General features: G+C 32.1%; 1 protein-coding gene across 3 annotated transcripts in view; it reads right to left on the reverse strand.

Moving 5' to 3' along the window:
* Positions 1 to 15248, reverse strand: part of LOC126889818 (spondin-1-like) — a 90710-nt gene that overhangs the window by 27778 nt on the left and 47684 nt on the right. For all 3 annotated transcript variants that reach the window (XM_050658491.1, XM_050658489.1, XM_050658490.1), the window contains exons 5-6: positions 10844 to 11050; positions 2400 to 2654 (exon numbers count right to left, since the gene is read on the reverse strand). In XM_050658491.1, coding sequence (XP_050514448.1) covers positions 2400 to 2654; positions 10844 to 11050 — 462 coding nt within the window. The remainder of the gene's footprint in view (positions 1 to 2399; positions 2655 to 10843; positions 11051 to 15248) is intronic.

The following is a 15248-nucleotide window of genomic DNA, read 5'->3' on the forward strand; positions in this document are numbered from 1 at the left end:
ACAATAAATAGCATAAGCGAGATTCTTGAAAAAAGAGGGAAGACATGGAGTGAGGCGAAAGAACTAGCTAGAGAGAGAGAAAAAAAGGCGAAAATCTTAAGAGAGCTTGTCGATACCTCGACACCTACGGGTATAAGAGGTTTTGGATTATGTATGTATGTTTTAATATAATATTACTGTTTTAACGTTTAAATTCTTCTCTTGCCAACGAACTTTTTATATTACAGTGGAACCTCGATATACGGTAAAATTAATAATATACGGTATACTTACACAGATAAACTCCATTATAATTGCAAAAACATGAAATACCTATGCACAGTACATCTAAATTACCGGGTGTCCCAAAAGAATTGATCTCGGCCATATCTCAGGAACCATTTATAGTACAGCTTTGAGAAAAAAATATTTATAACAAAAGTTGCCTCGAGAAAAGCCTGGAAATTATTTTCATAATAATTGTAGGTCCAACGCTAGAGGGCGTAATTGAATATCAAAAACTAAAAAAACAAAATTTTACAAAATTTGCCTATCGAAAGGGCATTAGAAATCCAATCATCGTATTCTTCATAAAATTCTGCGTATATTTGATTTAACAAGTTTAAGTCTACCTTTGCAAATAAAAGGTGGGGGTGAGTGGGAACCTCCTTATGAAAAAATGGCTGTAAGTCCGGTTCTGCTAAATCGAATTTTACGTACTTGGTCTTATTGAAAACAGCTCTTTTTTTGTCAATGTAAGAGTCTTATTTTCGAAATAGTCTAATAAGTAATATGTCAGCTAGGAGGCGTTATTTAATTATTTTCGAAAATCTAGTTTTCTTTGAAGAATATTAAATACAAGTATGCATTTTTAATCCTGTATTACAAAATTAGACCAAATTAGCAACATAATACTAAAAACCGCATGTCGATCGATACCTTTTTTGTATCTCGAAATATTTTAAGAAACGTGTAAATTTTAAACAACTGTTAATGTCACCAGTAAACGAAGTTAAGGAAAAGTAGTGTGCCATGGAAAAATCAAAGAAACATTTTCCAGATGTAAACGTATATAATTAATTAAAACAACAATAAGACAAACAACACTATAAAATATAACAAATAAATAAAAGCTACTAGTTACTTAGTGACGACCTAAATGTTCAAATTGTTGCCCGTCATTTTTTATGCAAGCATTTACTCTTTTAAGAGTACATTGAACAGCAGTCTCAATTTTTGCTCTCGCAATGCTTTGAATGGCGTTTTGTATTCTGTAGATTGTTTTCTCGAATAGTGGGCCTAGCGGCAAAAACAAGGTCTTTAATCCGTCCCCATAAATAAAAGTAACTATAAAACAGTTAAATATGTTGCTGTTCAATCTACCCTTGAAAGAATAACTGCTTGCATCGAAAATGATGGGCAACAATTTGAACATTTAGGCCGTCACTAAGTAAGTAGTAGTTGCTTTTATTTCTTTGTTATAAGTATTTTATAGTTTTGTTTATATTATTATCGTTTTACTTAATAATATACATACGTTTACATCTGAAAAATGTTCATTTGTCTTTTCCATAACACACTGCTTTTCCTTAACTTTGTTTACCGGTGACACTAACAGTTATGTTTAAAATTTACAAATTTCTTAAGATATCTCGAGATAGAAAAAAAGTATCGACATATGGTTTTCAGTATTTTGTTGCTAATTTAGTCTAATTTTGTAATACAGGATTAAAAATCCATACTTGTATTTAATATTTTCCAAAGAAAACTAGATTTCCGAAAATAATTAATAGGGTATTTCCAAAATAAGAAAATTACATTGACGAAAAAGAGCTGTTTTCAACAAGACCAAGTATTAAAAATTCTATTTAGCAGAACCGGACTTACAGCCATTTTTTCATAAGTAGGTTCCCACTCACCCCCCCCCTCCCTTATTTGCAAAGGTGGACTTAAACTTGTAAAATCAAATATGTGCAGAATTTTATGAAGAATACGATGATTGGATTTATAGTGCCCTTTCATTGGGCAAATTTTGTAAAATTTTGTTTTTTTAGTTTTTGATATTCAATTACGCCCTCTAGCGTTGGACCTACAATTATTATGAAAATAATTTCCAGGCTTTTCTAGATGCAACTTTCTTTATAAATATTTTTTTCTTAAAGCTGTACTATAAACGGTTCCTGAGATAAGGCCGAGGGCCATTCTTATTGAGACACCCGGTACAGTTGTATCCAGTATTGTTTATTTCTTGGTATATAAAAACCTCAGTCTACGTAAAAGAATGTTTGTTCTGTCTGATGAAAATTGGCCCGGGTTAGTCGGACTTCCGGGTCATCGGAGGCTGACTTATCGGGGTTCCACTGTACTAGCACGATGATGGTGTTATCTAATATTTTATTTAAAATAATTTACTTTCTTACCATGTATCCTATTCCATCATCTGTACCAGCATCCATAGGATATAGGTTGTACGAATAGGATTCGGCCCACGTACAATCAGATTGACACAATTCGAAATTGGCGACTCCGACAAACCAATCGGGCGACGGAGTAATTTTGGACGCAAGGGAGACCAAGTGGTTGTTGCTGTCAACTCGGAACACTGAATATGAAGATTCTGTTATGTTTGGATGTTGAAGACCTCTAGCTTTAATAATTGTTCGTATGTTACTTCCCTAAAGTGAATAAAGATTTGTTAATGAAGTAAATAAAAATTATTTCTTACGCTTTCTATGTATACAATCAGTTTTCTTGATAGAATCTTGATAAAAATGCTTACGACTAAATCACCAATAATAGGTATATGTTACCTATTTTAAGCCCGGGTAAAGTTTATCCATAATACACTATTATATTCAATTGACAGAGGAAGACTTAAATACTATATAGGGTGTCAATTTAAAAAGTTGCCACCCCTATAATTTGGTCCCTATAGAAAATAAAAAAATATTCAAAAACACGTCAAATTTATTTGTGAGGGGGACATTTTATAGACCAGTTTTCAACTAAATTACACTAACCCTCTGCGGGGGCAGACCCAACCCCCAAAATCTTTAATGGAAAGTGGGGTTGAGTGATACCTCATTTTAAAGGTCGTTAGATTACCTTTTCAAAAATACCACATACATTATATTTCTTTTCAGTAATCTTAATTCTTTTATAATTAATTTTAATACTTAAATAACGAGTTCAAAACTCCAAAAAATTTTTTGGAGTGTTGAAATCCAAATTGAATTTTTTTGGGGTGTTGAAATATTTAGAGTATTTTTTGAAGTATTTTTGGAAAAATCAAGTAAAAAGATATTAAATATAGAGTTAAGAACTCCAAAATTTTTTAGAGTATTGAGTCCAAGATTTTTCCAAAAGTACTGAAAGAAATATAAGGCATGTGGTATTTTTGAAAAGGTAATTTAATGACCTTCAAAATGAGGTATCACTCAACCCCCCTTTCCATTAAAGATTTTGGGGGTTGTGTCCGCCCCCGCTATAGGGTTGATGTAATTTAGTTGAAAACTGGTCTACAAAATGTCCCCCTCACAAATAAATTTGACGTGTTTTTGCATATTTTTAGATTTTCTATAGGGACCGAATTATTGGGGGTGGCAACTTTTCAAATTGACACACTGTATCTCTGGTATAATAAAGACATTTCGTTGGATTTTATAAAAACATTGAAAATGTGTATCAAAACAATGAGATTGAAATATGAAGAGGTGAACTTACGGAACCTATAGATATAGGCAATGGAACAAGACAGGGTATTCATTAAACCCTAAACTTAATCATTTATGAAATCAATAAATGAAGAGAATACAGAATGGGGAATAGCGAAATTAAAATTCTGTGTTGCGATGCAATATTCATAGCCAAAATAAAAATAGCATTTAAAAACTAGTTTTTGAAAAACTAGCACATATTTAATAAAACGGCAAAATAATTTAGCATGACGATATCCACTGAAACTTAGAACAATGATAATCAGTAAAGATCAAATATAAAGTAAACTAGAAGTCGATGGAGTAAATATGGAAATAAATGGAGAATAATAATGGTTAATAGGGAGAACAAGTAATGGAAATAAATTACTTATTTAGGGATTACACTGAGCACTAAAGTATACTTAAGATTAATGATTATGCATTGCGTTTTTGCGGGCAGTCAATTCATCCAGGGAAGGGAAGATCTGTTAAAAGAATGGCAAGCATCACATAAAAAAACGTAATGTAGAAAACCATATCTACCAAAGAATATTTTAACATAACAATAAGGTCTATCACGGACATTATAAACAGAAAGTACAATAAGATAGAATGCTTTAAAGTAAAGACTAAAATAACAGAAGGAACTGAACAAATAGGACAGAGTCCAAAGGACATACTCGACGTTACAAGAGTAGTGCCGAATATGCTGTAAAATAAAGGTATAGTGGGTAAGACCAGTGGCACACGTCGCGTGAATTACCTGAAGTCCCAGAGTATCCTAGAGCGAAAGTACACTCGCTAGGATGAGCATTTTATATGGAAAGGTAAACAAGTAAAACAAATAGACGAGAGGCACACCCAAAAAAAACGCTTATAGTATGGTATAACTAGACCCAAACCCATACATCCAAAGTCAAAGTTATCCTCCAACACGTAATTGTTCTATATGGTCCACATAATGTTCAGAAAAAAGTCACACCATTTTTAGCGTAGGGTTTGAGTGGGTTGAGGGGGGAGAAATCGGTAAATTCGTAATATTTCTAAAACTATGCGGTTTAGCATGAATAACCTTCTATACAAAAATGTTCTACATTAAATTTGAAATAAAAAAGTTCCTATGCATAATCCTTCTTAAATGAACAGTTCAAAAGTTACGGAGGTAGTATAGTATAATTGGTCCAAAAAAAGGCCTAACTCAGACATCCAAAGTAAAAGTTTTCCTTCAACACCAAATTGTTCTATATGGTCCACATATTGTTTCGTTAAAAAGTTACACCATTTTCAGCGTCCGGTTTGGGGGGGGGGGAGTCAGTAAATTAGTAGTTTTTTTAAGTTTTTCGTCAATATTTCTAAAACTATGCTTTAGCAAAAGCAATGTTCTATACAAAAATGTTCTACGTGAAATTTAAAACAAAAAGGTCCGATACATAATTGTTATAAAATAAACGGTTCCAGAGTTACGGAGGGTCAAAAATGGAGGTTTTCGATACTTTTTATATTCTTTGGGCAATTTATAGAAATTTTCTTTAACAGGATTGTGTTTTGTAAATAAAATTTGCTATTTCAATGGCCGATGATATGTTAGTGACAAGCCCTTGAAGAAACGTCAACCTTACCACCCAAAATCATCATCAATTGCCCAGATAATATAAAAAGTATCGAAAACCTCCACTTTTCACCCTCCGTAACTCTGGAACCGTTGATTTTATATCAATTATGTATCGGACCTTTTTTCTTGTAAATTATATGTAAAACATTTTTGTATAGACCGTTGTTTACGCTAAAGCATAGTTTTAGAAATATTGACGAACAACTTAAAAAAACTACTAATTTACCGAATTCTCCCCCATCTCCACCACAAACCGGAAGTTCAAAATGGTGTAACTTTTTACTAAACTATATATGGACCATATAGAACAATTTGGTGTTGGACGAAAACTTTTACTTTAGATGTCTGGGTTAGGCCTTTTTTGGCCCAATTATACTATACTACCTCCGTAACTTTGGAACCGTTCATTTTAGAAGGATTATGCATAGGACCTTTTTTATTGCAAATTTAATGTACATTTTTTATAGAAGGTTGTTAATGCTAAACCGCATACTTTTAGAAATATTGACGAAAAACCTAAAAAACTACGAATTTACCGATTTTTCCCCCTCTCCCCCACAAACCCGACGCTCAAAATGGTGTGACTTTTTTCTGAACATTATGTGGACCATATAAAAAAAATACGTGTTAGAGGATAACTTTCACTTTGGATGTCTGGGTTATGCCATTATTTGGATCAATAATATCATACTATTATTTCTCGAGATTCTGACCACGGTGAGGTGAACAGCTAATTTTAGTCATACTTTATGTTTTTGATGTTGCTGAAAACGAAAATAAGGTTTATTTCAAATTTTATGTGGGGAAATATTGTCAAAACCTCGGATTTACGGTCAAAATCAATTATCAATTTTACCCTAAAAATAAAAAAAAAATAAAATCACGTTTTTTGTGTTTACCTCGCTACAACTCTGTTCAATTTTAATATTTTTTTTCTGAAATTTTTACAGCATGTATCTCTCACCTTTGTGAAGACGAGGAAAGACGGTTGTAGACTTTCAGTCTTTTTCTTATAAAAGTTATGAATTTTTTAAAATAAAATGTGCAGATTCGTGAATTGCAAAGTTAAATCGCAAAAATTAAGTAACAAAATTTAAAATTTATCTATTTGATCACGTGTATGTTAAACTATAGAACCCAAAGAAGTTTTATGGGGAATTTTAGATCTAGATGTGATATACAAAAAAATGTGGTGCAATTTTAAATTGAAGAAAAACGCGATTTTTTTTTATTTTTATGGTAAAATGGCGATTTTGACAATGGTCCCACACCTAAAATTCAAAATAAACTTCATTTTCTTTTTCAGCACCACAAAACATAAAGTAAGACAAATATTACCCATTCACCACCCATGGTCAGTATCTCGAAAAATTAGCGTTTTGGGGATGTATAACGCCGATATTAAAAGTTGCACCATTAATTTTCTATAAAACATTTTGATCTAAAACTTTCCAGAAAACCTCTTTGAGCTTTATGTTTTAACAGAAACGTGATTAAAAAGCTAAATTTAAAATTTCGCTACTCAACGTTTGTGATTAAACTTTGTAATTCACGAATCAGCACCTTTTACTTTAAGAAATACATAACTTCTACTGGAATAAGACTAAAAGCTTGAAACAGGTACCACTGCCTTCAGAAAGGTGAGCAATATACAGGGTGAGGCAGATAAAGGGCCTATTAGAAATATCTAGAGAATAAAGGTAAGAAAATAATGAAAATTGTTAAACAGGGGTTTTGAGGTGTGAACTATTTAATGAAAATATTTTGGTCTCTTTGCTACTTCCGGTTATACCGGAAGTTGATTGTAACTTCGTTTTTTTAAATAGGACACTCAGTGTATTTTTACATTTTTGGATTCTCCTCGATTTCTTCTTTCTTTAAATATAAGGTTTTGTAATATTATACAGGGTAGGTTAAACCATAATTACGTTTTCTTATTAATTTCGTAGCAATATTCACACCTTGTAGGCTTGTAGTAATTTGACATAATAAACTCTATTTATGTTCAAATGATTTTTAATATAGTCTACTATTGTTAGGAATTATTGGTATACTTAAATTTTTCGTCTTAGTATACAGGGTTGGTCGAAACTCGGAATGAGTATTTTCTGAGTTTTCTTAAACAGAACACCCTATATTTTAGTATTTTAGTGAAATGTTGTTTTATGGTACATTTTAATTACTTAAGCACTCCCTATACCTAACTGCTTTAATTTGTGAGTTATTGGTGATTCAAGAAAAAAATTAATTGCAACACAAAATATGTGAAATTGTATTAGGTTGGCCGTGAAAATATTCAATCACAAATAATTTTTTGGAAATAAATACATATTAATATAGACTGATACTTAAAATTGCCAATAATGGTTTAACTGTCAAAAAACCATCGAAGTTAAGATTGTTGGTGCGATTAACAATTAAGCACAAATTAAAGCAGTTGGGTATAGGGAATGCTTAAGAAATAAAAATGTACCATGAAATATCATTTCATTACAATACTAAAATATACGGTGTTACATTTAAGGTGATACAGTAGCGATCAACAGGTAGCCAAAGCGCGTTCCAAGATTGCGGCTGTAATTTTGAATATTTTTTCGAGATATTTGGCACACGTATTCGTAATATAATAAAGAATGGCGGTACAGAGCCGAATTTGAAAAATATATTAATATGTGGAAATTACTCTGTAATTAAATACAATATTAACAAAACGAGCCTGTACCGCCATTAAGAAGAACAAAAAAATACACTTTCTTCAAATAAACTTTTTTTTTATCCGATGCCTAGATTTTGTGTCATTTTGGAACTACTAATGAAATAAAAAATTTTAGTAGTTCCAAAATGACACAAAATCTAGGCATCGGATAAAAAAGTTTATTTTAAGAAAGTGTATTTTTTTGTTCTTTTTAATGGCGGTACAGGCTCGTTTTTTTAATATTGTATTTAATTACAGAGTAATTTCCACATATTAATATATTTTTCAAATTGGGCTCACTACCGCCATTCTTTATTATATTACGAATATGTGTGCCAAATATCTCGAAAAAATATTCAAAATTACAGCCGCAATCTTGGAACGCGTTTTCGCTACCTGTTGATCGCTACTGTTTCCTCTTAAGAAAACTCAGAAAATACTCATTCCAAATTTAGACCCACCCTGTATACTAAAATTAAAAATTTAGCTATACTAATAATTGCTAACAATAGTAGACTATATTAAAAATCATTTTAACATAAATAGAGTTTATTATGTCAAACTACTACAATCCTACAGGGTGTGAATATTGCTGCTAAATTAATAAGAAAACGTAATTATCTTTTAACCTACCCTATATAATGTTAAAAAACGTTATACTTTAAGAAAGAAAAAATCGAGGAAAATCCAAAAATGTCAAAATATACAGGGTGTCCCATTTAAAAAAAAACGAAGTTATAAGCAACTTCCGGTATAACCGGAAGTACCAAGTAGATGAAAATATTTTCATTAAATAGATCAGTCTTCAAAACCCCATTATTTCAATTTTCATAATTCAGTTACCTTTAGTTCTCGAGATATTTCTAATAGGCCCTTTATCTGCCTCACCCTATATACTGTACTAACTTAAAAACAAAATAATAAAATGAAACACAGTTGCAGCGAGTAAACACAAAAACGTGATTTAATTTTTTTTTATTTTTAGGGTAAAATTGCGATTTTGACAATATTTCCCCACCTAAAATGTAAAATAAATTTCATTTCCGTTTTCAGCACCAACAAAAATATAAAGCAAAACTAAAATTAGCCATTCACCACCAATATCTCCTTTATTTTGTGGATTTATAATGTCGGCATTAAAAGTTGCACCATTTTTTTTCCTATAAAACCTTTTCATCTAAAACTGTCCAAAATATTCCTTTGTACTCTATATTTTAACATTCTTCTTTTTGTAGTGACTATCAGTTTCGGATGTTGGCGACCATCGTGGCAATATGTATTTTGCACACTGCTGCTCTAAAAAGATTTTTAGTGGTTGTGTTGATTTTAACATAAACCTGACTAAAAAGCTAAATATTAAATTTCATCACTCAACTTTTTCTCGAATAAACTTTGCAATTCAGAAATTTGCACCTTTTACTTTAAAAAACTTATAACCTTAACTAGCATAAGACTAAAAGCATGAAGCAGGTACCATTGTCTTCAGAGAGGTGACAACTTTATACTGTAAAAATTTCAGAAAAAAATATTAAAATGGAACAGAGTTGTAGTGAGGTAAACGCAAAAAACGTGATTTTTTTTAATTCTTGGGGTAAAATTGCGAGTTTGAAAAATGTTCCCCCACACACAATTCAAAATAAACCTCATTTTTGTTTTGGGGTGCCTGCAGCTCGCCTAATATGTAAGCTCTACACTCATGTATATTTTTGAAGCCGGAGCTGATGTCTAACCAAAATTTATTAAGAGCAACTAAAATGAAGACTTATATCATTAAGGATCCGGTAAGGACTGTGTTCAGTTATATCATTTATTAGAGATTGATTATTTTAGAGCAAAATTGAAAAATAGAAGTTCTACATTACACAGTATGGTGCAAACGAAAGGAATAAATTCGTTATTTCGTTACCCGGTGACTATAATGAAAAATCTCGAAACAAATCGATTTTTATTTTTAAATTATGCATTTTTGCCGTATGTATCATCATAGTGACGTCATCCATCTGGGCGTAATCGATGATTTTTTAAATAGATAAGAATAGCCGTAGTGTGCCAGCTCATTCCAAAGGTTATTCAATTCAGTAGTATAAACATTTACATAATTATTTATTAATCTAACATATTAATATAATTATTTATACAGGGTGTCAAAAATTTTTTAATTACATTAGTTGACACAAAAATAAGAATGTAGGTAATTTATTTGATTTAAAATTGATTTTACTCTTATCAGAAAACAGAATAAAATGTTTATTTGACAAATAAACATTGCTTTTCATTTAAGTTTAATGTTAAAACTGCCAAGAGCTGTTGGTGGGTTGCAGCTTTAACATTGAATTTACGCGAAAAATAATATTTATTTGACAAATAAACAAATAAAATATTCTGTTTTTTGACAGCAGTAAAATGTATTTTGTATTCCATAAATTACATAAATTCTTGTTTTTGTGTCTTAATTTAATTAAATTTTTTTGCACACCCTGCATAAATATTTAATGTTTACATTACTGAATAGATAATTGAATAAACTTTCAAGTGAGCTAGTACGCGACCCCTATTCTCATTATAAAAATCATAGATTACGTCATCACGCCCAGATGGTTGACGTCACCAGTATGACATATTTATCAAAAAATCGTAATTTAAAAATAAAAACCGACCTGTTTCAGTATTTTTCATTAAAGTGGCCGGCTTACGAAATATCGAATTTATTCCTTTCATTTGCACCATACTGCATAATCAAATAACACAAAAAAGGTCGTTGAACATTTAATTAAAAAATAATATTGACATACTAATGTCAAAAGTTTTTGAGTGCTTTATCTGAATCAGAAAAGATTGTAAAAATAGAATATTTTTTACCATTTCTTTTATTTCGTCTTCGACAGATTGTGTCCTTCCTGATTCAGCTAATTCTTTCAACCCTTCACTCGCATAATCTTGCTCATTCCAAAAGGAATGATACTTTCGATGCGATGCTCCAATAATATCACTAAATTTTGTGGTCCAGATATCAGAGGGATAATTTCTAGGATGGGTATTTCTAGTCCAACGCCCTTCAAACGCTACCTACAACAGACATATATTTTTTCAGAAAGTCATTTTATTAGTTTTTTTATTTAAAAGGATTTTGCGATCTATTGAGATTCAATAATAAACAAAAGAAATTATAAATGTATAAACATTCTGAATTTCTTTGCAAAACGAAAATGCAGCAGCTGCATAATATTCTGGTTAAAGCGGAGAGTGCAGGAAGAGTCTATACCGGTTTCGGAGATCTTTTTCCCTCATCAGTAAACCCATATCCTCTTCTCTCCGCTTTAACCATTTACCATAGCTTAGGGCCTTCCCGAATTGCAAAGAAAGAAATGTCACGGATGAACTAGGGCCATCTACCGGAAAACAAACTAAGTTATCAATCTAAGCAGCGCAGAAAACGACAACAAATATCGCCTCCGTACCACCAGATTGACAACAGGTGGAATACTTTCTTTGGTTACACCTCCTGAGACTTTTACAATTTATAAGTCATACAGGTGCCGAGAAAATTAAGATGAGAGAATTTTAAATAATTCACAACTCATCTACTCAGCATGGTAAAGCTCCAACAAGAAAGATTCCTTAATACTCAAAAGAGTAAATGAATTAAAAATGTATAAACATTCTCAATTTCTTTGCAAAACGAAAATGCAGCAGCTGCATAATACTCTGGTTAAAGCGGAGAGTGCAGGAAGAGTCTATACCGGTTTCGGAGATCTTTTTCCCATCATCAGTAAACCCATATCCTCTTCTCTCCGCTTTAACCATTTACCATAGCTTAGGGCCTTCCCGAATTGCAAAGAAAGAAATGTCACGGATGAACTAGGGCCATCTACCGGAAAACAAACTAAGTTATCAATCGAAGCAGCGCAGAAAACGACAATAAATATCGCCTCCGTACCACCAGATTGACAACAGGTGGAATACTTTCTTTGGTTACACCTCCTGAGACTTTTACAATTTATAAGTCATACAGGTGCCGAGAAAATTTAGATGAGAGAATTTTAAATAATTCACAACTCATCTACTCAGCATGGTAAAGCTCCAACAAGAAAGATTCCTTAATACTCAAAAGAGTAAATGAATTAAAAATGTATAAACATTCTCAATTTCTTTGCAAAACGAAAATGCAGCAGCTGCATAATACTCTGGTTAAAGCGGAGAGTGCAGGAAGAGTCTATACCGGTTTCGGAGATCTTTTTCCCCTCATCAGTAAACCCATATCCTCTTCTCTCCGCTTTAACCATTTACCATAGCTTAGGGCCTTCCCGAATTGCAAAGAAAGAAATGTCACGGATGAACTAGGGCCATCTACCGGAAAACAAACTAAGTTATCAATCGAAGCAGCGCAGAAAACGACAATAAATATCGCCTCCGTACCACCAGATTGACAACAGGTGGAATACTTTCTTTGGTTACACCTCCTGAGACTTTTACAATTTATAAGTCATACAGGTGCCGAGAAAATTAAGATGAGAGAATTTTAAATAATTCACAACTCATCTACTCAGCATGGTAAAGCTCCAACAAGAAAGATTCCTTAATACTCAAAAGAGTAAATGAATTAAAAATGTATAAACATTCTCAATTTCTTTGCAAAACGAAAATGCAGCAGCTGCATAATACTCTGGTTAAAAAGAAATTATATTGGCTAAGGCCAAGAATAATTTTTTACCCACTGGTAAAATCAAAGTTAAATTTTTATAAAGTTGACACCTGATGTTTCGGAATCAATTCCTTGTCAAAGAGACTTTGCAAGAAGACTGAATTGGACCATAACGAAACGAAAAAGATGGTGCAAATATTAAAATATTTGCACCGGAGTCTGGTTAGACTGTCCTCTAACGGGGAACGATGAAATGAGTGAAAAGTTATTTCGACCACGAAACAAGTAATTTGTTAACCGAGGTACACAGTACCAAGCGGCGCCGCTAGGAGAACACTCCAATAATGCGTCGCAGATAACTTATAATATGAAACGTGGTCATTTTGTACTCTAATACACGTACAAAATTTTTGTATATGACTAAAGAAGAATGTAAAAGCTGTGTAGTAATGTTCTTTTTAGCTTCTATAAGAGGCCTTCATGCAATACCTTGTCAAATGCCTGCCTAACGTGAAGAAACACTACTAAACAGTACCTCTAGGCCTTAAAATTGGCATTTATATGTTTTATCTATCTGTGAGTTGTTGGATTGTTCAGTGATGAGACCGAAATCCAAACTGGTGGTCTGGAATTGGATTTTTGATTCAGGGTTCGAGTTTTCTTACTAATAGATTTTCGAACACTTTAGACGTGATTGTCGAGAGGCCGGTTGGTGTCTCAAGTAAGATATACCTAGTTTCATCTTGAGGTTTCCCCGGTTTTAGAGTTGTTATCTGATATACTTTTCATTGATGGGGAAAGTAAAGAAATTTAGTATGGCATTGAATAAAACTTATAAGTTTCATACATTTGAGAGGTAATAATTCTTTCAACATTTTCCACTGATCAAGTCATAATAGCCTGGAGAATTCCTGTCATTTAAATTATTAATAGCTAATATAACTTCAGACGATTTTAATTTCGGAAGGGGCAAACTTATTTGTTAGAGGCTTTTAAGAAATGAGGTGTACCACTAACGAATTGTTCAAAACAGTAGTAAATAAAATTAGAATCGCCCTAATGATATCCAATCTCCGATAGGAGAGGCACTCAAAGAAGAACAGAAGAAATGAGGATACGTCTACTTCCACAGGTGAATCCATCAGACTGGAAGTAAAAACTTCGGAAAAATGCTCTGCAAAGTAACATGCTTTCTCGTGTGCACTACGTGTCCATTCGCTGTTCAGTTTTCTGATTGGAGGTGACGGTTTCTGCGATTGTTTTAGTTTTCCTGTGGCTTTCCATAGCGACTAATCGCTATCTTTATTAGAAATCGTATTAGTAAAATGCAAGTTGTTATTATTATTTCAAATATGTATTATTAAACTATGTTAATGTCCGACTGGTATGTTATTTGACAAAAATAATGACATCATTTCGAAGTAAGTAAAGTATGATATGATGCCCTAGGGCATTATTTTGAAAAATAACGCCCTAGGGTATTAAATTTAAATAACTAGTTAAATACTGTCAAGTTGACAAATATCAACCTAAGTAAAACTATGGTTACCACAATTACGTTACGACTGTTGCTGGTAAATATACCTATTTGAAAACTAATTAATTTAAATTTTATGCATATAAAGAATAATTTAGTCGGACATTAAATGTTGAAGGCACCACGGGTATTATAGATAATAACGCTTTCGGTCAACGTATATTCCTCGGGCCAAAGGCCCTCGATATATACACCATTGACCTCAAGCGTTATTATCCTTTTAATACCCTTGGTACCTTAATAACTATACTGCCCTCCTTAGCCAAAAGGGCCTATCTCAAAAAACCTAAATTTTCACAATTCACACTTTTGTTATATTTTAAGCACTCACATTTTTTCAATATTTTTCAATTTTAACTGCCTTAAAGTGTGTTTTATAATACAATTATATTTTAGATTACTGAATTTTTAAAAATTTGTTACTATATATAATCAAACAATGAGATAAGCCTTTTTTGCTTAGTATAAGTCATAAATTTCACTAATCGAAAAGGGCATTTATATCGAAAACAAGTCAGTCAGTGTGATACCTTTTTAGTGCTAACACTATTAATTAGTTTTAAGGGAGTTTTCTGGACACTTGAAAACTGAAACACATTTACCAAAATAATTAACTGAATAAAGTACAGAAACCAACAATAGGCTGAATTCAATAAAGATTTAATTAAATAGCAAAACTTTTTTTACAAAATTGAAAAATTTATTAAACAGCCTTTTTTTAAATTCTTTACACACTCAGTTGAAGCAAAAAAACTTTTCCACAAATTAACAGTTCTAATCGGACACTGGAAGATTTTCCCAAAACTTCATCCGTGGTTTTCCTATGATTCCTTCTAGGTTTTTGATTATGTTGTTCTTCTTTTCAGTAGATGTTCTCTTATAAGTTACTGTGTGATTTTTCGTGATTTTTGAGTTTTTACTTGACTGTTTACCTCTTGAAAAAACTACTTCTGCCACGTCATGCAGGTACGGTCGAGGTACAATTTTGTTGAGTTTGTATTGAGATGAGAAGTCATCCCAATCAAGAAAGTTTTTTGTCCATGACATGAACATCAGTTCCAATTGATGCATTTTTGACTGTGGTC

Source organism: Diabrotica virgifera, chromosome 8, assembly GCF_917563875.1.
Source record: "Diabrotica virgifera virgifera chromosome 8, PGI_DIABVI_V3a".
Classification (NCBI taxonomy): Eukaryota; Metazoa; Arthropoda; class Insecta; order Coleoptera; family Chrysomelidae; genus Diabrotica; species Diabrotica virgifera.